Below are 27,899 nucleotides of genomic sequence, written 5' to 3'. Positions count from 1 at the left end.
TGTGTAACTGCCTGAGAGTCCAGCGTTTTCACGTGCCCAGCAATGGATATAAAAGGACCTGACAAAACTTCTTCTCACATTATGGGAATTCCCAGGACAAGAGGTCCTGCCCCATGTGACATTTTTGCTCATGATGAAGGGAAATGGTCCTTCCCTTCTGAAGAACAAATGGAATATTTAAAGCTTTGGCACTGTGAGGTGCTGCTGTTTGGTGCTTGATATTCATTCCCAGCATGTCCAGCTCAGCCTCTCTTTCCTGTATCACTGTGACTTTTTTTGTTGTGTTTGCCCTTTTCCTCTCCAGGACATAGGTATCTAAATTGGTTTGCCAGAAATCAGTCTCCAGCATGGTAATGGTGTGTTATAATAATGATAGTTTTCTTTCAACTTGTTATAAAATTTAATTGAAGACTCAAAGGGATCTTTTTCTTTGTGTTGATTCTTGCTTAGAGGGGAAAAATAATGTCTCAGGAGAACCACTAAATCATTTCTTAGCAAGGCAGGCTTGTGAGGCTTTTTTTTCCACCAGAATAGCTAAAATACAGCCTGTCTGTTCACTGAAGTTCTGACTCTATGAAATGAACTGTTGAGTTCAGTGGAATGACATGTGCTTAAAGTTAGGCAATTTTGCAATAATTCATGCTGGTATGGTTTGACACTGGTAGACACAGAAGTTTCTAGAGTCATCTAATTTTTTTGAATTTCTCTGACATAAACTCAGAATCTTGCAGAATGCTGAACTTCCTGTTTTACAGATATTTCTTGGGGTTTTCATAGTAGACTGCCATATCTGGTATCTGTTCTTGTATATCCAGGAAAAAAGTGCAAATCTAGTTCACAACATAAGAATTTTATTTGCTGAGCCAGATTTTCAGGTATCTTAACATAAATGCGTTTTTAACATTTTAACATAAATTAACAAATAATAACACATTTTAACATGTGTTAACATAAATATGTTTGTGATCCCTGAGGTGATCTTGCATTTTCATGGTAGCACAAATTGCATGGGGTAGGTGGGAGTTGGTAGTAAACCAGTGATGTTAACATTACATCTAATGTTAATTTCTGAAGGTAAAATGTGTGTTAAATATGCTCTGTTTGCTGTTCCTTGGTTAAGCTTTTACCTAGTGAGGAATTGGCCATTCCTCTGCAGCAGAGCTGTTGCACTTAGCACGTGTTCAAAAGGCTGAGGATCTATTCCCTGAGATGGAAGTCCCTGAAACTTTCTTTGCTCCCAAATATAGTTTTTATTCCAGGGGATGATGGAATATGATCTGCTGTTTGGGTACATGAAAGTTGATTAAAGTTGTATCTTCATGGATCTGAATGCTGCTTGTGAGAGGTGAAAGCACAGAAATGAAGCTCTTGTCTTTATAGAGCTGGATGACAAAGATTTGCATTTCTCAAAGCTCCCAAGTTATGTCAGACCTGATCATGGAAACAGCCTTCCTCTTGAAGGGAGAGTGGGAACTCATATGGAGGCTTTTTCCCTGTGCCTGATGAATCTTTGATTAGTGCTTCACTGGTATTTATAATCAACATAAAGCTGTTATGAAATAGAAACTGTTAACTCTATTTTCAGAGGAAAAATCTGAAACAAAGCCACAGAGTTATCCTATGACAGTGGGAAGTCTTGAAAAAAGGCTTCTTGAAGCTTAGGCTGATGTGCTAACTGCTGGATCTTCCTTTCTGAAGAAAATGAGGTGTGAGCTGGTTTTGTTCTCTGCTTTAAACATTATGGAAAAAAATCCTAAATAGTTATGCAAAATATTTTTACAGGGGGAAAAAAAAATCCCTATAGGAAACATTAATGAGCTTTGCAATAAATACTACTTTTACAAATGGCCTAACCTCTGTTTCATTATAGTCATGTCCTATGAGAAGTAAACAGGGTAATGTTCAACTAGTGCATTATTTAGAGATTTTTGGAGTACATTCTGAAAGCTTCGTAGAGAGCTGTGCCCACAGGATTCCCATTAAACACAATGGGAGCCGTGTGGCTAAAACCCTGCAGAGCTGTTTGAAAATGGATCCCGTGCTGAGCTGAAGATAAATGATTAAAGAATGAGTGCTTGAACTGGGAGGAGGGGGTGATGTTGTGATTCTCCACTTACGGCTGTAGTCCGACTGAAAATCCTTCTCTAAGCCCTTCTTAAATGATCTCCTGTTGGAAGATCAGCTAATAGCTCTCCTGTTTCTCAAAAGAAATACCAAGACAGTACAAATGCTTAAACATTTGCACTCAGAGATGTCTAGACATCCTTTCACTCTCTTTACATTTAACTTTTTTGTTACACTTTTCTTTTTTTGTCTTCTTACTTCTTGCTTAATTTTTTCATGTCTTTTTTTTTTTTTTTTTTTTTTTTGTCCTCCAAGTTCTCTTACATCTTTTATGCTGTGTTTTTATTTCTGATCCTCATGTCTTGTATTGTTCTCTTCATCTCAATTCTCTCCTTTCTTTCTTCAAATGGGAGCAGGCAGTAGTGGAAGCACATCCATACAGCAAATATTTCTGTGCATTTCAGTGCAAATCCTACATAAAGAAACATTCCCCTGCATTTATTCTGTTCATCTCCAGGATAATCCAATTTAAAGAGAAGTAGTGTCAAATATGGCATTTTGAAGGTGTGTACTTCTGTTGTTCCATCATACAATGGATGTGGCTGTGACAGAATACTGTGTTTGGAAAGATGTTGAAGTGCTTTATGGCTCTTAACATAGAGGCATGAAACTGTCCCTGCCTTTTTCTTTATTTTTCTTTTCTTTTCTTTTCTTTTCTTTTCTTTTCTTTTCTTTTCTTTTCTTTTCTTTTCTTTTCTTTTCTTTTCTTTTCTTTTCTTTTCTTTTCTTTTCTTTTCTTTTCTTTTCTTTTCTTTTCTTTTCTTTTCTTTTCTTTTCTCTCTTCTCTTCTCTTCTCTTCTCTTCTCTTCTCTTCTCTTCTCTTCTCTTCTCTTCTCTTCTCTTCTCTTCTCTTCTCTTCTCTTCTCTTCTCTTCTCTTCTCTTCTCTTCTCTTCTCTTCTCTTTTCTTTTCTTTTTTTCTTTCTCTTTTTTTTTTTTTATTTTTAATGCAGCTGTTACTTTTTCCTCTTGTATTTCATTTGCACCTTGACATTGTTCTTTTTCCTTTTTCTTATCTCCTTTTGCTTTTGACAAGCTTGCACACATACAGAAAGGGAGAACATGAAAAGTTATTAATGACAAAATACATGTCCTTGATTTTTTTTTGTGACCAGTTCACTATTAGTTTAGTGCAGCTATTGTTTGTTGGTATCAAAGCTGATGGTGTTTATGAAAGTGTTTATGACACTGCTGCAGCACTCTTCTGTGTGTACTGTCATGTATTTTTATTGCCTCATTATCAACTGCTTGGTTGTAGAGAAGCTGTCAATATAATTTTAGAGAGGCTACCACTACCTAATGACACAGGTAATTAAGCCCTTGGAGACCATTATTCTGACCATATATTACTTGTTTAGGCTGTTTTGCTCTGCTGCTGTGATTTGGCAATCTAAAGGCACTAAGCTTTCGTTCTGACATCTCTGATGTGACCTGCTCTTGTGGGTGTTTTCTAAGCACCTGGAAATTAGACTGCAAGAGGAATTATTTGTACATCTGAGGTTTCTTTAGTAGTGGATCTATATTGCTGCTTCCTGCATCTGTCCTGCAGAAGGATAAACTCCCTCTGAGCTGGAATAGGAACCTGCTGTTCCATGCAGTGCTGCAAGACACCTATCTGGAAGGAGGCATTCCTTATGCTCAGGAGAAGATATTTGGAAATCACCGTCCTGGCAGTCTGGATCTACTCTTAAAGCATTTTATTTATATATTTTTCACTCCATAACTTGGTGATTTGGAGAGTGTAATGCGGAGGGTTTGTCATGTGAGGTGATCCCAGTCACGCACGAGGGACATCAGAGCATCAGCTGCTCCTGAAGGCAGTCACAGCTGATCAGCCCAGAGCTGCCTCACACACTCTGTTTGGAATGCACTTGAAGATCCAGAGCAAACTCTCTGCTGAGGAGAAGAAAGGGAAGACAAATTTTAGATTGGAATTAATCTAATGGAATCTTGGAATTAAAATATCATATCATTATTTGCAACACAATTATCACTTGGAGTATTCCTACACATTTCATCCATCTTTGCTGATCTTATATTTAGAGATTTTCAGGAAGTCACAGCTGATGTGAAAATCTCTATATTTTACTTTCTTTACTGTAGTCTTTTTGAGCTGAAATTTGGAAAGGCTGAATTCCAAAATTTCAAAAGAATTTATATTTATTAAGATAGCCTGTTGTCTTTAAAAGTTCTTTTAAGAAAATGCCATGGTTGGGAACCAGAACACTGTTTCTTGGTGTTCTTTGTGAACATCAGAGGTGACCTATTTTGGGGGAATCTAAGTTCAAAGTGGGAAGTTTCCTCTCATAGCTGGGTCTTGTGTAGTTATATTTGCAGGAGTTTGGGCCTTTGCAGTTGGCTGTACAATGTCAGGAAAGGGCTGGAACTGTCATGTGAATTGGATTTTTTGATGTAAAATTTAGATTATTGAACCAAACTAGTAACAGTTTCTTGAATTTATCTTTTTTATTATTTTTTTTTATTATTTAGCATCCCATTGACTCCATTGGTAGTTAGTTTTTCAAAGCCCTTAAATTCAAAAATAGTACTGTGACATAACAGAAATTTCTGCAGCTGTGTGAGGGTAGTCTTGGTACCACCTTGAATCTGTGACTTAGAATTGAGTGAGAGCTTTTTATTTTTGAATGGCTGTTAAATTCTGTAACTTAAAACAATAGTGGTTGGTCTGCATCAGGGTCCTGATATGCAAAATGAAATATGAGTATTTGGAGGAACTGCTGGGCATATCTTTCCATCCAGCTAAACATTTGCAAATATGGAAAAACAAATATTTGTTTAAAATGTAGAAAAAAAGTTAAAAAGTAAACCCCCACCATTATTTGAAGTTGGAAATATTTGCAGTCTGTTTGTATAGAGTTGCCTGTAATTTTTTCTGAAGTTTTTAGTTGTGACTATTTCTGGTGCCTCCAGCATGAATATAGTTTGAAAGTATGAACATATGTTTAAGATGACACAATAATTAACTTTCTGTGTGTGCCTGCTTCTATCCACTTATAGTTAATGAAAATATCTCCTGTCCTAAGGTCCCAAATATATTACTGGGGAACTGTAGGAGGGACAGTCCTTACAGCTGAAAAATCCTTTCAAACACTGGTGAGCAGCTTTTCTGTGAGGCTTAGTCTTGGACTGGATTTTATTCTTCCAACTTACAAAATGTAAGTAATGCCTGTAATTTACAAAATCATATACAGGGCTGGTGATGGAAGACACCCATGCAGTCCATATGGCATTTGTCTATCTGTCAACACAGAAATAAACATTACCACTGATTTCTATTGCCGTCCAGAAGCTTTTTGCTGTAGATAGAAGTTTGATGAGTGAAATCCATATGACTGAGAGAGACAATGGAAACACTTCCAACATTTCCTGGCTCAGATGGTAGTTAGAGCAGTTTCAGAGAAATGTCAGGCCTGCCATTGCGTGATAACAGAATTCAGACTTGTGTGGGAGCAGTGATGTGCCAACGCTGAGGTCTTTCAAAATCCTACCCTACTTATCTGGTGCTCAAAGCACTCGTGTTATTTTAAGGATACCTTGAAAATTTCCACTGGGATCAGTGGCCAGTTCAATAAAGTAAAAGTTGTGCTCAGTCTTTCAGTTCTGTGTAGTTTGGAGTGATGGTTTGGTCTGGGGGACAGAGAACCTGATTAAGCTGTCCACTTTGGGAAGGATCCTCCTCTACTCATGTGACTGGAGCTTGAGGGCTCTTCCACTCCAGCGTGGCTGTGCATTGGCTGCCTTCATCATGTGCAAGGTCCTTGTGGTGCTCCTCATCCTCAGAGAGCTGCCCTTTGGGCCTCAGGTCAAATATGCTTTGAGTGTGTTTTGGAAAGAGGGATTGATATGAATATGTGAAAAGAGCATGGCTTGTGCAGTTTGGATTTGCCACTAGCAAACACCACAGGGCTGAACTGCCCAGGGCCTGTGGTGAGGAAGGGACAGTGATGGTGCTGCAGGAGAAGGGTTTGCCTGGATATTTCTGGATTGATAAGCACCTGTGCTGATGAACAGAAGGAATAAATATAAATTATACATTATATGTGATGTCTTTCTGCTGCTGTTATGAAGGATATTATTACTTTATTTTCCAGCTGAAATATTAAATGGGGATATTGAGCATTCTGCTTTGCCCGGCTCACTGCTATAAGGCTTGTACCAGTGCTATATCCTGAGCAGAACTGAAAACCCCTTGGGGCTTAAAGCCCCAGCATTTCCCATCTGTCAGTTCTCTCTTTGTCACATACCCATTTGCACTTCTCTCTCTCTCTCTCTTTAATCCATTTCCAATATCTAAATCCTTTGTAGAAGGCTGTGTCTGTCCCCTGGCCCCCGCCCTTGAAGCCATGGGCTCACAGCTGGCTGCAGGGCTCCTCAGGAGGGACACAGGGGACACAGCCCTGGGAAGGAAGGAGGGGCCACTCCATCCTGGGGAGCAGCATGGCTCACACAGGAGGCTCCTGGCACACTGCAGTGTCTGGAGGTGAGCCTGCAGATGTGGGGAGAGCTGAGGAGGGCAGGCAGCCACCTCTGTTCCCAGTGGGAATCCCTGGAGACAGAGCGGAGTAAGCAGCATCTGCAGCTCAGCCAGCCACTAATTTAATTGAAACCAGGTAGAAGGAAAGACATTCCTGCAAGGGTGCAGTGAGCAGGAACTGCTGTTGATGAGCTCTTTTTTTCCTGTTACATCTTGTAAAGTCACTCTGGTATTTTCCCTGTTTAGCCTGATCCTTGCAAAGCTTTGAATGGAGTGGTGAGGGAGGCGAGGTGCAGGTAACCCCAACCTGAAGTTCAGAATTACTAACAAGTACAGAAACAGATTTATCTGGGATCTGAGAGCTCTTTGGTTGGTTGTGTTATGAGATTGGAGAGAGAGCTGGGAAGCTTGGACAGAGGCACAGAGCTCTGTCACAAGGCCAGACAGAATGCAGTCTCTGGAGAGACAACCAAAGTCCAGCTGGTGAAAATAGCAGCTGATTCACAGGTGAAGAGGAGCTGAAAGAGCTGAGAAACCACACAGGAACCCATTCCATTGTCAGTGGTCAGGTGGTTGGAAGGGCTGAGACAGCTCAAGGAGATAAAACCCTGACCACATCTCCAGGAAATCTATAACTAAAAAGAGAAGGCATGAGACTTAAATAGGAGAGAGATAGGAAGCTTCACTCTTTCACAGATAAGAGCTGGAAAAAAATATCCTCCTGAGAATTTTAACTACACTGAAGTAACAACTTTAAGCTGAAGATAGAGAAAAATCTGTTATTGATATTTTTCTCTAAGACTAAAAAATTATCCTGTACCTTGCATGAAAGAAAAAGCTAAAATATAATGCTCAACTGCTGCAGTAGGATTCTGTAGAAACCTTTGGATACAACTCTGTAAGACTAAGTCAGAATCAAGCTGAAGGAATTCTTGTGGCATACATTTGAAATAACTACCAAGCAATGTCACATCAGCTTGAGGATGATGAGAAGGGAAGGTGATAGCACCTAGCAAAAGGTAGCTGCCAGCCTGTGGAATTCTGGAAGGAAGTAGGTCAAGGGGGAAGGGGTTGAAGCTGTCATCTACCTTCTAGTGCTGAACAGCTCCGTGCTACCTGTCCCTCAGAGGGAGAACTGCAGACAGGGACATGGCTGAGCAGAGCGTGGGCCAGAGAGAGTGTTTACTTATGGCAGAACTGGGAGAGGCACAAAGCAGGTTTTCTGACCATGATATTGCTGTGGCATGGCACAAAGGACGTGCCTGCCCGTGAAAGTGATGCTTCTGAGAAAACTGGTAGGAAATTTAGGAGCTTAATTGCCCAGTCCTGATGCAGCAGCCTCAGCAGGGTCTGCCCAGCTTGGGCTGGCTGGAAATGTGCTCTGGCACTTGCAGGGAGTTGCACCAGCAGGGCCAGGCAGGAGAGGGGGGCAGCAGATCTGTCAAAAACACAACAGTGAGAAGCATTAAAAGCAAGTCTCCAGCAAAAATACAGAGGAAGCTTCCTCCTCAGCCTCGGACACAGGAGCGCTGTGCACTGCTCCCTGGGCAGGGAATGATGATTCCTCCTTTCCAAAGGTTCCTCTCTCCCCCTTGCCCAGAAACAAACTCAGGAAAAAGCCAAAATAAATAACTGTCCATTGCAATTGGATTAATTTCCTGGTATTCTCTCAACAGCACAGGACAAATTGCATATTTTAAGTGGAGGAATGATTTTGGTTCAGGAGGAATAGCAGCAAGAACCTATGGATCATGAATTCAAGTCCTCAGCTCTTGACCATGATGTGTAATTAATTTTGTAAATGAATCGATTGTGGCCTAAAACTGTATTTTTCATCCTGTTACTCTACCCTTGTAGGCTGGGGTACATTTTTCAATGATTAAAAGCATGCTAATTCCAGCCTAAATATATTTCTAACCATGAAATACAACTTGTTTTGTCAATTATCTGCCTAAGGTTGATTTAGTTTTCTTTCACACTACTTTTTCTCACTGATTCTCTTATATAAGTCATACCTGGCCACTTAAACACTTGGTCTCTTGAGTTTAGCAAGTTGTTTCATCTCTTCTTGTGGCACAGACTGTCATTTCAACAGCTTCAGAGCAATCCCTTTTGTGGAATCCTCTCTGGATGAGCCACTCCTGAACACTTGTGATTGTAATTGTAAATATCTTCCAGATGGAATCTTGACAGTGCTTTCCACAGTAGCATTAATATTTTATGTTACTTAAATTCTCATATATCAAGAACAGATTCTGGTTTCTGAATGCCTCATTTCTTCTTCTGTTTTGTACTTGGAGAAATTTATCCTTAGGTTAGGACTGGTGGAGATCTGTTCCTCTACACTAAACTGACATTTTATCAGGAAACTTAAGGAGCTTGTGTTGAACATAGTTTTCATTTATTTTTCCCCTAAAAAAAACAACCATATTTGTTAAAAAATAGAATTTGAAAGGAACACTTGAGTTTTAGGAAAATGACAATTTTCCATTCAAATAACAGACATAACAGAAGATTTAATAGCCCTATGCGAGATGCTTCAGATGAATAGACAGTAAATAAAATACAAAAGAAAGGGGAAAACAAATGTTCTTAAATAGTGCTTGAAGAATGTAGACTCAGAAGTGATGAGCTTTAGAGACTGATTTTTCAGATTTTAACAGCTTGCTAGTTACATAAGATACAGAGAATCCTTGGCAAAGCAGTCCAGCAAGAAGGCAGAATACACGTGTGGGGATAACTCTCCTAAAAATAATCTGGAAGTGCTGGATGTTGGATTGAGTCCAGTTGAGATATTAGAATCAAAACCACGAGCAGATAACCTTTTGTGGTTACCAGAAGGGGGAAAAAATATAGGTCAATGTGTAGAAATAGCCTTTCATAAAGCTTATAATTTTTCTGCTTCACTTCCAAAATTTTCATACCCTTTGGTGGCCTTGTTCAGGGAGCAAAGCATGGGATCCCAAGCTAAATTTATAGAAGCTTCATTATTTTTTCATTCTTTAAATAGGATTTGTAGTAAATTGCTCTGGCATGTGCTGTCACTGTGGAGAGTTTTATAGATCATAAGATAACAATCGATTTTCAATTAAGGTGCCATTAATTCATGCATCAAAAACTCTCACTCATAAGAAATGAGTCTTGATTATCCTCCTGTACCATATTTGGTCCTAAAAATGGACAACTGGGATGTGAGTGAAGAAGCAGCAGCTCACAAACTGCAAGAGCACTTGCCATCAGAGCTTTGCAGTGAATTTGACTGTGAGCATAATTCACCTCCCTGTTTGTCAGAACCTACTTTTCTCTTCTTTTTCAGATATTCCATGGGTACCCAAAGCTTGTAAGATCCTCGCAGGGCTGGTTTGATAGTGATGTGACCACAAAGTCTGTTATGTCTGTGGTTCAACTCAGTAGCTGTCAGCTCTTACAGACTTTTCTGCAAACAGCAAAACCACAGAAGTCTCAATTGTGATGAGCTCTTGGTCATGTTGCAAAAATTACCCCATTGCTTAGAAGTCTGGGTGCTGATGGAAAGTGTTTGTGATTGCCACAAGAAGATTTGTGCTCACCTGTCCCTGTAAGGCTGCTCAACAAGAAAGGCTTGTGGCCCAAAATAGATTATCTGAGTTTGACTGAAGATTAAAGGACTTACTGAATTTAAGAATTCATAATTTTCCTGAGCTGGTTTAAGTGATCATAGTAATATACAACTAGACTTTATTTTCATTAATACTCTTAGGTCTAAATTGAAAAACAGTGATTTAGTGCTGGTTGAATCTATTCTTTCTCCCATTTTTGTTTGTTTATTAATTTGGAAGAATGTTGTGGAGGACTAGCACTGGAACTGCATTTGCATAGATAAACACAGTAATTAAGAATGTTATTACACCATTAATTGAAAAATGAAACTGTGGGCATGTTAAGAAATTAAATCTTTCAGTGAGGACTGCACAGGAATTTATGGTGTGAACCAAAATGATTTGTTCTTTCATGTAAAAGGCATCTGATTAAGGTCAGCCTATGAGCAGAAATGGTTCCAATCTGCAACTGAAAAACTGCACCACTGTCTGCACTAGAGATTAGAGCTGGCTTGGTTTTATGCACATTTGGTCAACAGATGGTCAAACTATTCTGTGGGCATTCTGGCAGTGTAGAAGTCTGCACATCAATGACAAAAAAAACATCACAGGAATAAGTAGAATGTCAGTGTTCATCTGAGTAGAATGAACACCTAGTGTCAGCTTCTTGAAAAGTGGCATAGTGGGCTGACTTCAAAGGAGAAAACCTGGAATAACATCACATTGTTGCTAAATTAGCCAATGCCATTCATTCTGATAAGACTGAAAGAACAGAAAGACTATGAGGCTTGTATAAAAGATAATGCTATTGGCCTTTGGCCAGAGCAGTTAGCTAATATTTTCTGTCTCGCTGGATTGTTACCTTAGAAATAAACAAATATAAAAAAGATAGACTGTGAATAATAATTCTGCTCAATTTCATTTGGAAAGAGTACTACACAAAAGCCATGTTTCTCTAAACACAGTAGAAATAAACAACAGCAGGCAGTTCCTGGTCTGATATGCCCAGGAATACAGGCACATTCTTCAAGGTCACTGTTTTAATATACAGTGTATCTGGCACTATGATTTAAGGTATTCCTTTCTCTCTCCTGCTTTTGCATCACCCTTATGCCTGTGTTACAGCAGTTTTCCCTTCTCCAGTCCCTATTCCATCTGGGCTGTTTTTCCAACTATCTCAGGGGACTGAGACTGCTTGAAAGGAAAAGAATGAAAAATATGAAAAGAAGGAAGAAAAGCTGTTGCAACACGGCTGAAGGAGAGGCTGTACAGGGGTGAGAATCTGTGTAGGACATGGGGAGTGAGAAGAGTGAGGAGCTTTGGCTGGAATTGTCACTCACCAATTTTTCTTGTGAAACCTGATGTGTTTGTTGTGTCCATCACTGCTCCTCTGCTTTTGATCCTTTTCCTCCTCTTACCCATAGCTGAAGCCAGCCCTACTCCCAGGGCTTTGTTTTCAGCCTCAGTGACATGTCCTAAACCCATGGGATTTAATTTCTGATCCACCTTGAATGGGACCAGTGTTCCATAGGTGGCTTCCCTTTTTCTTGTTGTGGGAAGGAGCAGGACTCCTTATTCTGGGCAGACTCCATTCAGCAGGGTTAGTGTTATTATCAGTTTCACATTCTTGATGAGTGTGTGTAGATCAAAGACAACCTTTGATGGTGTCTATTAACAGCTTCTAAAACAAAGTGCAAACCTTCCACCTTTAACTGGTGGAGTTGAACTTGATTGCATTGTCCTGAGATGGTGGTACCAGACTGGAGCCTGCACTTGTTTTTTACACCTGTTTGAAAGGGCAGAGAAGGGTGAATGTGCTCAGCAGCTGTGCCCCCATGAACCAAGGCACAGGCTGCACCCACAACACAGAGAGTGAACACCAGTAATGCCATGGACAGCCTGCACAAATCACCATGGGCTCAGGACACAGCTGCCTGTGAGCTTTTTAATCTGTTCCTAAATGCCAGGAATCTTATCGTGGTGGTCTTGTTTACACTGTTAACAAGGTGATGTCTTTTGCACACATTTGGTTTTAGTTTTTGTAAGGAGCTTCAATAGGTTTTAAACAATGCAACTAATTACTGAGCATATTCAAAAGATAAAAGAGTGCCCTTAATGTGTTATTCATAACATGGAGCATGAGAATATTATAAGACTAGGATTGTCTTTAAATATTAATTTCTTGGTAGCCATGGATGCATTAGGCTCTTGTAAAGAACAAAAACACTGAATTCAACTCTTAAATTTTTTCCATGCAGTTGACTTTCATAAATATTCTTATTTTCTAGAATGGAGGAGACAGTAAGAAATCTGCTACAGAGCCAAGGATCCCCAGGCCAGCATGGAGAAGGAACTGTCAATATCATGAAGGTATATCAGGTACTAGTGACTTATTACCTGTTTTTTTGAGATGGAAAAGTTCTTTAAAGCAAAAATAACCCTACTGAGATAAATATATCTGTCATTGTTTCATCTATTTGTTTATTAATTATGAATACTTTCATAATTAAATGAAATTAAATGAAGGTTCCACCTTCATTTTCCCAGGTGTTCTCCCAGCAGATTTTAAGGTTTTTCACTTTTATTGCCCTTGTGTTATCTGCTGTTGCTGCTCCTCATAGTTCACAAGGCACAAAGAAACTAGTTTTGAAGAATTTATTAAAGCACTTAATATTTTAAGTCATATGTTCCAGCATCTGTAGTAAACATAGCTGGTTTTGACCACTGGACCTTCAGGTTGTGATGGATAATTTTATCACTCATGTTCTTATTGGGTGTGGGGATCCCTGCTTGTGGCAGGTGCATTTTATCATCCTCACTAGGGGTAGAGAGAGTCTCAGAATTTAGGAGGGATTTTAGAGCTTGTTTAAAGGGAACTGGGTCTGTTTAGAAGACAGAAGAGTTTTATGTTTCCTGGAAACTGGGAACCTAAAGTGGAAAAACCTTTTAATTTAAGAGTCTGGAAACAGGAATGAGATACATCTCAGTTAATCTAATGTCAGGCACAAGAATTCTTAAAAATATCACTTACTGTAATCAGTCCTGTGCTGTTATCTTTTTAAACAGAATAAGCATTCTTATAAAATACTGAAATAATATATTAAAGTCTGTACTGGGTATTGATCCATCAGATAAAACACTTTTCAAAAGTTTTAGTTATATTAGCTCATTCTTACAGCTGATGGATCAAAAACACAGCAGTATAACTAAACAAAAATGTATATTAAAGAGTATTTATCACTGTAATTAAATTTTCATTTTAAGCTTGGTTGAAGAGAAAGGAATCTTATAGTTTAACCTTCAATATAATCAAATTTTCTTGTTATAATGATAGCCTGTAAAATTTAATTTCAGGACAAATTAAATTTTTTGTTGAAGTTATAATAGAACATAATTCTTTAGAAACTGGTGACAAAGGCATCTCTATTTTATGCACTATCTTTTTGGGGTGCAAAATTGAAACTCAGTTCCCTTCTGTTATTTCAGGGTTTAAATCCATATATCCTGCCACCATAGAGTGGTTGTTCTGAACTGGCCTTGATGTCAGTCTCTCCTTAAGTTGGATTTCTTGTCTGTGTGGTCATAATAGACATCTGGAATGATTTTATTGTGTGCTTTTCTCTGTGCTACCTTACTGTGGAAACCCCAGTAAGGTGGTACCACAATTAGGCTTCAGCTTCTTTGTTTTTCCACTCTGAAGAGGAAAAGCAAAAAAAAATACTGCAGTTTTGTTTCATAGAACTGAGAGTTTGGGGGTGATTTGTTTTTCTTTCGGGAACTAAACTGAAAAAAAAATTAGCTATGTGGTCTTTGAAATTTGAGATTTTGTGTGCTGCTTTTCTAGAGGGGACATAAAGTAGTAATTAGATTTCAGTGCTTGTATATTTCTGTGTAGTTTTTTCAGTGTCTTTTATTTATTTCTTAATTTATTTTTTTTTAAAAAATAGAGAATTTGTGTATAGTCTTGGGTTTTCTTCCCCTTTTGGGCCATATTGACATAGACATTTGTCTCCAGCCAGGCAGGAGAGTGAGCACTGTGGTGTGTTTTGTATAATATTGCCTGGGTTTATTTTCTGACCAGCAAAAGAGCAAGGCTGTTCTGCCCAGTTATTGGTGTGACAACAGCTCTTCATTTTCCTTCAGCTCTAGCAAACAGCCTCCTCCACCAAAAAGGGAACCCCTTTTGTTCCCTTCTTTCTGGTCTCAAGGTTTTGTTTGAATTTGGTGGGTGGTACTCTGGGGAAATGCCTCAAACTGGACGTTTGCTTTCTTTCAGAGTGAAACTGTTTCTGTCCCAGAGCCTTAAAACACCCACATACCTGTGTCTATGGGATTATATTAATGCATAACAGCTTCCTTCCCTTCCTGTTCTCTTCTTGTTCCTGGGAATATTTTCACTGATGATATCACTCAGCTGGATTTTTAGCCATTTTCATTTCTTGCATATTTCAAGTATGCAATTTTTGGATATGAATTTCTCTTTTCATTGCTTATGAATTTTGTCTCCTAATCCATGACTCAGAAAAAATAGGTTTTCCTGTCCTGGAGGAATATCTAGGCTGCTGCATCATGCACCAGTCTGTGGCTGGTAAAACCAGTCAGAAATACACAACATTCGTGTCGTGTTGTGAACGTTGTGGGCTTCTTTTTTCTGAATGGCTTTTTGAGTCATTCTTCCTCAGATCCCTTTTGTTCACTTTTATGACAAACATGAACAAATGGCTTTTCTTTCTGGGAATTTCGAGGAATGGCTGCATTCCCGTGCCCTGGGATGGCTCCCTGCCATGTAGGTCAGAGATGGCTTCACTTGGTGTGCAACCCAGTCACGCAGTAAAAGCTGGGCAGTGACCACGTGTCACAGTCAGCTCGTGCCTGGAAACCTCCTCAAAACAGGTACTTGGCAAAGAATCTCTGGCCTGAAATGTTTACAAAGCATTTTAATATTGAGAAACATATTAATGAAGCTTTGTCTGAATCATTATTATGTTACTGAAAACAGTTATGTGGAAATCATGGACAAGCATACCATTTAAATAGATGATGAATCTTAACTGAGTGCTGTGTCCAAATGCAGCAGGGTGCATCAATATTGGAACAAAGACAATTCATTTGTTTTCCTCCAAATGTACTCAGGCAGTTTTTTTGATGTATTTATAAGCATAATTCACAAAAAGGAATAGAACCTGAATGTAAAACCCAGGTAATGTTCCTTAAAAACACCAAATGTAAAACCCAGGTAATGTTCCTTAAAAGCACTGATGCAGTCAGGTTTTTGGGAACATGATAACCATATTATCAACCTGTATTTGTGAAGGAAGCATAAATGAAATTTTATATGCTATATTCATATGCATACAGAAACCTTTATTGAATGTATAACTACTAAGACTGTTCTGAAAGCCATCCTCTACAATCAGTTGCCTTACAGAATTTATCCTGAATCTCACATTTTGTCTGTGATTGGTGTGACATGATCAAAACTATATGATCAGTTGGTTCAGCAGAATAAGGGATTTTATTGCAGATTCACAAGTCTGTATTTCATAACAAATGGGGACAAATGAGGTGATTTCCAGTGTGACTTATTAAGATATTTCCCATATTCTCTGATACAGCAGTGACTTAGTTTTAGTGTGTGAACTTTGTTGAAGTAATTATATGAATAGTCATAAAAGATAACTCTGCTCAATAAATGCTTTTGATCTGTTGAACATTGTTTATGTAGTTTTTTTAAACAAATCTAATTATTGTTCTGGGATGTATGAAATTGAGTTCTTATTATAATACCAATATGCCTGACTCCAGAATAAATATTCTTCCTAGTGAACTTTAAATGTTCCATAGTGATAATGTTAGAATAATAACAATAAGAAGGTGGAGCCTAAAGCATGCAGTGTTTTAGTGTTTGTTTAGTGTTTGTTAGGTCTTGCCAGTATTCTTACTTAAAGCAAAATATTCTAACTCTTTCTATAGAGCTAGATGCCCTATGGGATTTTAATTTGCTAGACTTACAGATGAGTTATGTGATTTCTTTTGGGTAAACGAATTAAGAAGCAGGATTGTAAATAAAATTCTCCTCATAATAATAAAGGGAAAATTTATAATGAATGCTTACATAAATGTAGAAAAGAATGCATGTTATTTGAATTGCCTTAACCATCATATTTCTTTAAAGTTTGACTAAAAGACTCTAGCATATATTAACTTTATGGTGTTTCCAAGAGATATTGACCACCTAAAAATAAGATTGTGAAACCAAGACCTCATGTATTTCCCAGAAATAATTGTGTGCAGTTCTTGAACCCCAAGCTTTACAGCAAGCACCCCACAGACTTTCCTTCCTGAGTTTGCCCTTGAGATCTGGATATCAAAAAACTTTCTTGTTTGATCACAATGCTGGATCCTCTTCTTAGTCTTACCTGATTATAGATCACTCAAAGACTTTAAGGGGTTTTTAACTAATTTTGACTTTGTCAGCTTAGAGCCATCGAAATAGATGTGGAAGATAATTTATTGTAAGTTCATTCACAATTTATTGTAGTTCTGAAATTGTCCACGTGAGCACTAAAGCTCAGGACAGACATGATACAGTGACACTGGGGAGGTAAGAACACACACAAGTGATACAGGCACATTTCAGGTGGCACTGTTGGCCACATCAACCCAATTTTTTGTCTGCATCCTTTTGTGTTGCTCAAATGTGGAACAGTTGTTGTGACTGTCACTTCCAATTTGCACAGCCGTTGGTGTCAACAGCTCTTTCATGAGAAGAAAAACTGTAACTATTGGCAATACAATTTTATCTTAACACAAAATTATACAAGCTTATTGTTCAGGCTATTGATATGTAACATTTTATAGATGGGGCATGACTATGAATTGAAAAAAAGGCACTAGTTGAATTCCCTAGCTAAAATCCACGTAGGATTTTTAATGCTAAGTTCTATTGCAGAAAGAGAATATATATCCTTAAACATCTGTCTCTGGAGTGGAAGTGCCCACAGGGGACTGCATGTACCAAGCCTCCTAAGCTGCTAAGGAATACGTTGCTAGGCAAATATTAGGAGATTTGTGTCTCACAGAGAAGGGCAGAGAGGAGCCATCCGCACTCTTGGGAGCTCTGCTGGAAATCCTAGCACAAGGACACAAGTGTTTGCTGTTGGACTGCTTTTCCATGCAGAGAAATCCAGGGCTAGCTCAGTAACAACTTAATACCTTATGGCTTTTTGTAGATTTCCACCACTATGCAAAGATTTTGATAAATATGTAACAAAAATGAAGTTGTGTTCTCTACCCCTAAAAGAAGGTGATGGTGCTCCTGAGACACTGTTCAAAATTTCAGTTTTGTTGCAAAGTTTTCCTTTCCTGGTTGTTCGTGATATCAAAGCCCAGCAGTGGAGTTGTGTTTTACACAGCAAAGTCTCATAAGTGAAATGTGCCATTTATGTGCCTGTTTGTCAGAAAACAAGCTGTTCTTTTCTCCTTTCATGTTTTTTGTGTTGGAAGGGACTTTAAAGATCATCTCATCTCAAGCCCCTGCTTCGGACACCTTCCCTAGACCAGGTAGCTCCAAGCCCTGTCCCATCTGGCCTTGGCTACATCTCAAAACAAAGAACTGTCAAATTAAAGAGAAAACAAAACAAGGATGTCTTGTATTTACACAAGAGTTACCCACACACTTGCATGATCTTTGATGATATCCAGTCACCCACAGTCTTTGCCTGACTCTGACCACGTTTCTTGCCATCAGGGGTTTGCTCTGAGAATGTAATTCCAGTCCCCAAAGTACAAAATTTGCAGAAGGATGGATGAGGTCTCCAGATACAGATCTACATTTTCAGTGTACAGGTGCCATTATATTACCACTTTAATCCATCACACATCCTCTAGATATCTATAATATCAAGAGGTTCAGATTGACTGATTTGATTGTATTATACTGACTAATTCTAGTTTACATTTCCCTCTTCTATATAGCGTTTCTATATTTTGCTGTATCTTCTGGTTCTAACTTTGGAAATGAATCCACAAAAGTTATCCATTGCCTCAACACAAATATTTAAATTTCCCCAAATTAATGAATTTATATACGGTCAGGTGGATGGCTCTCTCTCTACTTCCCCATCTCTATAAAAGATACTGTTCATTCTGCATTTTGATGTAATTTCCTTGATATTTTCAAACCAGCAGAAAGCAACACTAGTTATTAAATTTTAAAAAGTTGAAAAAAAATCTAAAATTTTGCTTAGTTAAAAGAAATCTAAAGTTTGGCTTATTTTCTGAGGCAAAAAAAGTGAGATTATGCTGAATTCACAATCATTCTGTCTTTGAAAATTATTTTTAAAAAAGAACTCACTTAGCAGTACACCAGTAAATTTATTTTGGAAAAAAAGTGCTCTTCTGATCAGGAAAAGTTAAGACAGTTAATCTGAATTACAATAATGTATTTGAAAAGTTGAAGTTTTGATCTAATCTGGGATGTTTGTTCCTTCCTTTTATTTTTGCATGAAGATAAATTTTGATCTTTCAGAATTTTTCATGACAAGTCTGGGAGACATGAAATTGTTCCCTGGCACTTACAAAAAAATTACCTGGTAATGGAATAATATACCAGGTTTTTTTCTTCCTAATCCCACAGGTAACTTCTTAGATCAGCTTCTACAATTGTGCTTATGGTGAGAACTAGTCAGTTAATACACTGATCTCATTCCAAAATACTGTGGAAGGAAAACTGGCTTATTTCTAGCAACCAAAATCCAGAGTAATTTTGTTTTGCCATAATTGCTGTTACATAAAATGTACTGAATTTGAATTTTAGAATAGTTTGGTTTATTTCTACTCTGGTCAAAGGAAGGTATTTTAATGCTGTGGCTTTAGTTAAGTGCAGTTACTATAATACCTACAAACCCCTTCACAAAAGTTTAAATGTTACATGTAGGTTTCCTGGGAGGAATGATTATCAGTGTAGGTATGATACTATAATGAACCAATTTCTAGGAGAGTATCTACATGAAAAATCACACTGAATATTCTTTTATCACCTTATCTAGATATATGAAGAAGGAACAGCTTCTTAGAACAGTTCTTTTTTCCTGCTGGCACTCAATGTGACTGAGGCTTTTCCCTTTGAGAAGGAAGCAGAAGCACAGGGAGCTCCTGGGCACTGTCCTGCCGCTGCTGTGCCCAAAGCCTGGCCTGGCAGGGTCACCTGCAGCATGGTCAGTCCTTGATTCTGGCTTTGACAGCACCAGTGATGTTGGAAATAGGAATATCCATTCACTAAGGACAGGAGCTGGCACTGGGCTGGGAAGCTGGGGATGAGGAATTCCATCTCCTCTCAGGTTCTGAGGAGTACACTCCATCCCCAGGTGCACTCTGGAGGTTTTCTGCTCTCACACTCCTTTCCAATCAGAACATTTTCAAAAGAAATATATGTTTTTGATGCAGGGAACAGCCAATAAAAACATCATTGGGAAATTTATTAATGCTACTGCAGAGCTGCTCAGCAGGGATGATAGCTTGCACTGGTGAGGACTGTTCTGAGTGGAGAATAATGTGGAGTACATTTAGATTGATACACGGGTGGAGGGAGGCACATATCAAAAACATAAAGTATGAACTTGGTCCTCTTATCCATCACGAGTCTTTAATCTAGGGAACGTTGCTGCTCGCTCTGCTTACTTTGTAAGTGAAATCTAGAGATGAAAAATAAGAATCTAATATGTTTTTCTGACAAGGGTAATGTTAAATCATGAACAATTTGGGATGTTTCTGCAAACTTCTGTGATATGTTGCATTCCTTTGTTTTCCTTCAATTTTGGTCAGCTTGTTCTGAACAAAAGCTGTTAGCTAAACAAAAATATATTATTATTACACTTACTGATGTGCTGTGTGTAGCAAAGCTATATTTTAGTCTCTTCCAGTGGGAGAAAAGAAAGCAGGAGAAAACAGCTGCATACATAGACAAGAGCAAGGAAGGTAAAGCAGAAGTCATATTTGTAGCCTTATACTCAAAGATAGTTTCAATTGCATATAATTTTAGTTGCACGTAATTTTTAATTTTTTTTTTTCATATTGTAAATTATTTGCTCAGTTATGATTTAGTTTGTGGTTTTTTTAGGCCCAGGTTATTCTGTTTAATTGGATACCCATTAGGAAATAAAGAAAAAAAAAATTTAAAGTTGCATATGGAAAAGACATATTCAGATCACAGAGATATCAGTGGTTACTCCTGTACTGAGAATTGTGCAGGACACACTTAGACTTAACATAAGTGTCTTTTACACATCTCAGGGTTTGCTAAAAGAAATCTGTTATAAAGTATTTTGAAAGGGTTTGTTTAGGAAAAAGAGGTCATGGTTGGTGAGAAAGAGAAGCAAGGTGACACTGGAAAACACATTTAAACTTGTTGGAATGTTAAGCCTGTGCTTGGAGCAATTTCTGCCTTTTTTCAGCTTGTGCAGTCAGACTGAGCTATTTGTGCATAGCTTGAAGCTGCTTTTTAAATGAAAGTACAAATAAACCCTCATCTACAGTTTCTCATCATCAGTCTAGAAATTCTCATTTCACAGTGCTCACAGTGAACACTAGGAGGTCTGCACTGGAAATATCACTGTAAAGACATCACCTAAGAATGGATCAAGACTTTAGAATGGTCCTGCAAGGAAAAGCCTTCACAATTTATAAATATTGTTGTGGTTTGACTGCAACTGGCAACCAAGCCCCAGCCCCACTCCAGCAGGATGTGGAGGAGAGAATCTGGAGGGTAAAAGTGAGACAGCTCAGGGGTCAAGAAAATAATGGTTTAGTAACAGAAATATTATAACAAAACAACAACAAATTGCAATGGAAAGGAAAATAACAAAGAGAAATAAACCCCAAGAAAGAGAAGTGATGCAAATGCAAACAACTGCTCACTCCCCACTGCCTGATGTCCAACCAGTCCCTGAGCTGTGGACCCCTGCCAGCTTCTCCCTCTGTTGCTGAGCAGGATGCCATATGTTCTGGGACATCCCTTGGGTCACTTGGGGTCAGCTGTCCCTGCTGTGTCCCCTCCCAATTCCTTGTGCACCCCCAGCCCCTCGCTGATGAGGTGAGGAGCACAAAAGCCTTGGGTCCAGGTAGGCACTGCTCAGCTCTAATGAAATATCTTGGTGCTGTCGACGCTGTTGGCAGCACAAATCCAAAACAGGCAGCAGCCACTGTGAGAAAAATGACTCTACCCCAGCCAAAAGCAGTGCAAACATAAACAATTCTGTGTATGGATCTGTAAATTGCACCTTGGGTTTGGAGGGAAGAGTCTGCCTTGATTATAGGAAGAGTGTTAGAAGTATGGTGTAGTATACTCAGATAACCACATTCAACCACTGAAATCTAAGTTAACTGTTCAGTAAATATCTTATTTAGAAAGTCCTCTGGGAGCTCTGGACACACCACAGAAAGCACTAAGTGTTTTGAGGTGCTGAGTTATCAGCATAGTTTGGGTTCCACATAGACTGGATTCTTGGATGCCTGTTACCACCACTGCCTCTCTGTAAGAGCAATTAATAGCTACATTGTGAATATTTTTGATTTTTTTCCTCAGTTAAGTGGTTATGAGCAATCATAAGCACTGTTTAATTATATATCCTACATATATTTTATTCTTGGTCGATTAATGTGTGATTAAAGCGTGCTTTTGGAAAATTGCAGGCATGACTCTCAGAAGAATTTGAAGTTGTTACCATTGTAAAACCTTAGTCTCTAATAAATTTCAGAAGTTGAAGAATTAAAAGGAACTCAGAAAAGATCCCACTCAGGCATCACGATCTGACACCTGAAATTGAAATAGAAAACTTTTGTATCTGAGGCATCCTTACTGCATTGCATCTGAAAAACTTCACTTCTCTGAAGGACTTGTGTTTATCACACGAAAATGATCTTTAGCTTCTACAAGCAAAGATGTCATCTCTAATTATTACTTATCACTTTCCAGACAAGCAATTCATGTCATCCAGCATTGGGAAAATCAGCATTTCAAAGATGCTGATCTTTTTTAATTCTTGTTTGGTTCAATCAGATTTTTATCACATGTGATTGTGAAAGAGTGCTTGTTTATCATCAGTGCCCTAGATCCCAGATCCAGCTATATCAGTATCAGATTATGCTTCTTTTATTATTATAGCCAATTGTCCAGTGCCTAAACATAACTTTCATTGTAAAAAAGGAATTCTAGAATAATCTTTGCCAGCTACTTTTTTTTTCCTTTGTGTCTTGTGACATTTACTCTTCTTGGTTTGAAATTTTATACCTGCAAATTGAAATATTTTAAAGTGAGCTCTCTTTTTTCCTCTCCTTTTCCATGTGTGTATGTGTGTGGTGCTATTCCTAGAAAGCATCTTAGAAAGAAGAAAGGGCAAAGGAGAGACAATTGATGGTACTACCAATAAAACTTCTAAAGTAACATATTAAGTTCTGTTAATAGTTAATTAATAGTTCATTGATAGTTAATAATAATAGTTAATAGTTAAGAAAAAGATGGCTTTGACACTTTTCCTAGAAAAGGTGACAGTTCTTTTAGAGGAGAGACATCCCAATGACTAAGTGTTAGGGTTAGCAGCTTTTTGCCTTTCTGGGGATGAAGAAAGAGGTAATTTCTGAAACAGCCAGTTTGTTCTCTTATCTTTTGAAATCTTCTCTATGATCTTTTCTATCATTACAGTTACTCCCTGTTTATCAACAGTGAAAACACTTCTGTGCTCAATATTCTGAAAGGCAGGTGGAAGAGAGAAGAGAGAAAATTTGCTTTACATTCCACAAATTCCAGTAAATTGTCATTTACAATTTCAGGTGGATTTTCTGCTCTCTAAATTTATTGTTCTTACTTTATTTATTAATGGAAAGAGGAAATATTATCCTGCTCTTTCCTAGATCAGCTAACTGAAATCCAGCTTTCTGATAAGTCTCTGTCAGGCCACCACATTATACAGCTTCATAGATCAATGTCTTTAGTGATTTATATCTTTCCATTGATCCTGGAGAGCTTGCCATTCCTGGGCTGCAGGGACTGTTTCCATCCCTTGTTTGCTATTGGCCACAGGGCCCATGGTGTTTCATCAAAGGGCTCATGGCCAGTGAACTGCTTTGTTTGATTTATTGGAGCAAACTGAATACTTAGAAATAATGGTCAGGGCAGGATGTCATTTACGATTTGCAGAGTACTGTTGGTTTCAGAAGAGCAATGACAGCTGAAACCAGCCTGAGAAGGTTACACAATGTGGGACTCCACTGCAAGTTTCTCATTAATTTCTGTGGGAATGGGTCTACAGTGAGCAGCATAATCCTAGTTTCAGTAAGATTTGAATTTTTAATATTTTTATTGTCTCTTTGTTGACACAGAGCATTAGAGAAGTAGATGAGCCTTTACTGCAGAATTCTCATCAGGCTGCTGTGTTTGTATCCTCTCATGGTACAGACACGTATCTTAAACTCACTCGTCTGGGGAGACCCAGAGCAGAGTTATTGCTTTTTTTTTTTTAATAGCTGCTTTACTTCCAGAACACCATATCCATCTGTTACCTTTTCCCAGAAATTAAACAGATCAGCAGGACAGCACTTACTCTGCCTTTGCTGGACTTTGGACCTGGGGAGGATTTTGTTATTCAGTTTGAACACAGCCTGCCTGTGACTGTGCAGTATGTGAGGCATGGACAGAGACTGCTTAGGAGTGGCAAAGGATGCTCTTTATATGAGATAACACAAAAAATGTCGAACTCCAGGCTACTTTAGCTGCTTTACCCCATAGTTTGCTGCTTTGAGCATGCTCCCTCCAGAACCCTCTGTAGAATTTGAACAGCATTCCACAGGAGATGCACATTTCCTCTGGCAGATCTCTGTCCCTTCCTTCCTCCCCCAGCACTCAGCTGCCTTTGATATTACCAGATTTTTGCACACTTCCAAAAGCCTTTTCCATCCTCCCTCTTTAGGGGCTTGACTTTTAGCACAAAAAGTGCTTTACAAATACCTGTTTGCTTTCGGGTGTGGATTTTCCACTCTACCCTCACTGGACATCACCCAGGTGGAACTGGTGAATGTGATGGGGCAGTGCCCCATCTAAGCACAGTTTCTAAGGTTAGAAGAGCTTTCCTCTGTTCTGCACCTTTTCCATGGCTGAAATGCTGAAACTCATTTATTATTGCTCAGTAGTAAACTACTTTTGGAGCTATGTGTGCTGTACTTCAACACCCAGGCTGGGGTAACAGCAGTAAGTGTCAGTGTAAAACTGGATGTGTGCTCCTGATTTAGCCACTAGTGTGCAAAGTTCATCTAGTTTTGTAATTAGAAGATGAACAGGTTACATTTTATGTGGCTGGGATTTACTCTGTGAGAAGATGCATTCCACTTTCTGTAATGAAATGTCATAACCTGTACTTTCTTCTACTTGTCCTTTGAAATTGCTGCCCTGAGTTTGTGCAGGAAAGGTGACCCTGTGCTTATATTTATATTTTCTTCTATTGTTAGCCACATCCAATTCATGTCACATTCCATCCTAAAAATAATAGTTTGTATTTGAATTGCATCAGAGATATACCTTTGTCATATCTTTCCCCTGAGCTCATTGAAGTGTTTTACCTCAATGCACTCCTTAGGGCAACTTGAAGCAAAAATGGTTTAATGGCTCTTTTACAGCTACTTGATTGTTGCATCAGTGAGTAGCAAGCACGAAAAAACAAAGCCCAAGTATATTTATATGTAGTATATATTTATAGTTCCTTTGTAATTAGGGTAGCAGTGAGTTGGAAACCTGATGGAATGGCTCTTTGACATCTATGTTTTGGGGCTCAGATTGAGATCTTTGCTTCATGGTTTGTGTAAGGGTATTCAGTAATTAAGCCCATATCATATAAAACTAATTCTTGATTAAAGTTTAAACATAGTAATAGTCAATTTCTAAGCTAGTTAATATTTTAAAAATACATTGTTTCAGTTACCTCTATGGGGTTTGGTTAAGATAATGCCTTGCTATTAACTCTCAAACAGTTGTATTTGCACAGTTACTCAAGCTGGATCAGTTCTTCATGAAAATGCACACTTTTTCGCTTAGACAGAGTACATGTTGTCTAGTTATGGGGAAAACATCTCAGTTATGGGGCAACCTAGAGCCCATGAATGTCTGAGCTTTTGTACATAATTATGAGAAAGGCTTGTGACAAGGACTAGATGCTCATGGGAGGAATTCTCTAGATTTGTTTTGACATACAGTATTTAATGTTGGTTTACCTCACATTTTCCATTCTCAGTCTGCTCATGAGTTGTCAGACTGCATCTGCTCATGTAATTAGAGAAGGTGGTTTGTAAGGTAGAGCCTGTCCCTCCAGTGTTGTGCTCCAATGAGGGTTCACTCCCAACATCTCTGGAATGTTGGTTTTTTTTTTCCCTTACTCTTCCCTTGTCATTTTGGGCAATGTTTTATATTGCCTGCTTGTGGTCTTGGTGTTTTCTTTCTCTATCTCACTTTCTCTGTGGACAGAGAGCTTGGACAGATAATTATTGGAGTTAGAAGGATTCACTGTTCAATCTTGTAATTTCTGCAGACCTCTGGTAAAACTCAGCAGCTGCAGCTGACAACAACTCAGGCTGACTGACTAGAAAAAGACTGGGGCACTCCTGAAAGTTTTGTTGTCAGTCTCAATCTCTCCAGTTATGTGCTAGAGCAGATCTTAAATCAGTATTCATCTGGTAACAGCTTGATTCTCAGCCCATTATTCAATAATTCCAATATTAGCTCTAGATGAGGAAAGGTGAAGTACATTAGGCATGAACATACATTAACTTTTCCTCAATAAACTGCTTTATCTCTCAGTGGCAAAATGCTACCATTGAAAGCTACGTGCAATGTTCATTGCAACTTTTAAAGAAGAAAATGGAAGTTATTAAAGAAATGATGAGTTCTGCTTTTTAAAAATCTGAAGTAGATGTAGCAGTTAAGTTGTACATACACTTGCAGAATTAGCATAGCATGTGTCACAGACCCTTGGTGACTCCACTTATTCAGTTCTTTAATCATGTCACCAGCAACTTCCTCTGTCTTTTTTTCATTCATATACAAGGGAGAATTGGAGGTATTTGCATAGTTAGCTTCATTTGCACCTGTGGGTAATGACATTTTTAAAAAATCATTTCAGGAAAAGCTGTCAGAAGACAGCAGGAGATGTAAAGAAGGCATGGAAAAAATTCACACACTGGCAGATGAAGATTCGAGAAGTGAAAGCAGCAGCACTGAGGTGGAAAAGGAAAAAACAAAACTGCTCTTGGAGCGTTTGAAAGCTCTGGAGGTAAGCAGCACAACAGTTTCACACATAAGCGACCACCCTTCCCCCTGCCTCATCCATTTATTGGCACTGAATCACCCTGTAGTATTAATCTAATCTTTCACAGTTCACCTGATTTCATGTTATGGGGTATTTCTTTTACAATTCATTTACCAAGGATGAACAAGAAGCTTAGAACCACTAAAAGGATCCCTCTCTAATGCTGAGCATCACATATCTTTAAAAGGAACTTAATACATTATTTTAATTCCTTTGAGACCATTTAATAAGAAAAATTGGTTTTACTCTTTTTGTTTCAATTATTAATATTGCAAGAATAATATAGGTTGTTTAACAACTGTCATAAAACTAGTTTTGCTCCAGTGTAGTTTATTGCTCCATTTTTAATTGCTGGACTGCTTGCCTGGGAGAGCTCAAGCATTTTTACTGCCAGGCTGTGGAAAATCTATTTCCTTGTAGACCTCACGGAGAACTGCACACTCCACATTTTGAGTGCATTTCTGGAAAATTAGGATCTGCAAAATAGTGCACCTTGTGGTAGCTTCTAACTAGAGGAAAAGTTTTAAAGTTTTCTAAGGCAGCCATGGAGAAGGTGCAGGCAAAACTTTAACCATAATATAAATTAACTTTGTGCTCCTTGATAGAAGTATGGGCTTCAATGACTATGAATAAATAAGACTGCATATTTTAATCTAATTTTTAACCACTAAAAAGTCACATTTTTCATCTTTTTAGTGTTTCCTCCCTTCTCTTCTGTTCCAGCATCTATGTAGCATTATAGGTGTGAGTAAATGAATGTCTTAGAATGATCTGAGTGGCGTTTTGCCTGTGTAAGGTGTTGGTAGACAACAGATTTATCATTGGCCCTATATATTTTTTTTTTTGTGAAGGCCCTTCTATGTGATAATTTTTGGGTTGAGTTGTACTCTTGATAGATTAAAACTCTGTGATTTTGTTCTTGAGGACTTTGTTAAAAGTAAAATATGAACAGTTACAATCAGTCCTGTTTGGACCTAAATACAGGATCTGAAATCTCAAAGGTGTAGGCAGCTTCTTCAATTTTACTTTAAAGGCTTAGTCTGTTTGTAAAATAAATGCATAATATTAAACTACTCTAATTTTGCCCTGGGGAGAAAAAACACATGCTGCTAAGTTTTTCAGACAGCAAAACTCTAAAAAAATGTATAATTTAATATAGTCTCGCTTTATCTCTTGATGGAGAATGATTGCAGGTTCCTCGTGGTCTTTTATTTCCAAAATACACAATTTCTGTTTGCTTTGCCTCGTTCTTAATCAGTCTGCGTGACATTTGCAGTTCTTTATGTCCTCGGTTGGTAGGGAGGTGTTCAGTAATGCCACAGCAGTTATCATTTGTGGCCAATTGCCCAGATATA

General features: G+C 38.4%; 1 protein-coding gene across 15 annotated transcripts in view; it reads left to right on the top strand.

Annotated features, from left to right (window-relative positions):
- Positions 1 to 27,899, top strand: part of NCKAP5 (NCK associated protein 5) — a 453,280-nt gene that overhangs the window by 311,882 nt on the left and 113,499 nt on the right. For 10 of the 15 annotated variants that reach the window (XR_015289529.1, XR_015289528.1, XM_086898610.1 and 7 more), the window contains 2 exons: positions 12,484 to 12,574; positions 26,359 to 26,508. Coding sequence is in view for 13 of the 15 variants with exons in the window: in XM_086898610.1 (XP_086754736.1) it covers positions 12,484 to 12,574; positions 26,359 to 26,508 (241 nt within the window). In the remaining 2 variants the exon portion in view is untranslated. The remainder of the gene's footprint in view (positions 1 to 12,483; positions 12,575 to 26,358; positions 26,509 to 27,899) is intronic. The other 5 variants (XM_086898613.1, XM_086898608.1, XM_086898612.1 and 2 more) reach the window with 1 other exon arrangement.

The sequence above is a fragment of the Cyanistes caeruleus genome, chromosome 7 (assembly GCF_971803275.1).
Source record: "Cyanistes caeruleus chromosome 7, bCyaCae1.hap1.1, whole genome shotgun sequence".
In the NCBI taxonomy this organism is placed as follows: domain Eukaryota; kingdom Metazoa; phylum Chordata; class Aves; order Passeriformes; family Paridae; genus Cyanistes; species Cyanistes caeruleus.
Note: the sequence above shows the minus strand (reverse complement) of the source record. Positions and strands in the feature narration are given on the sequence as shown.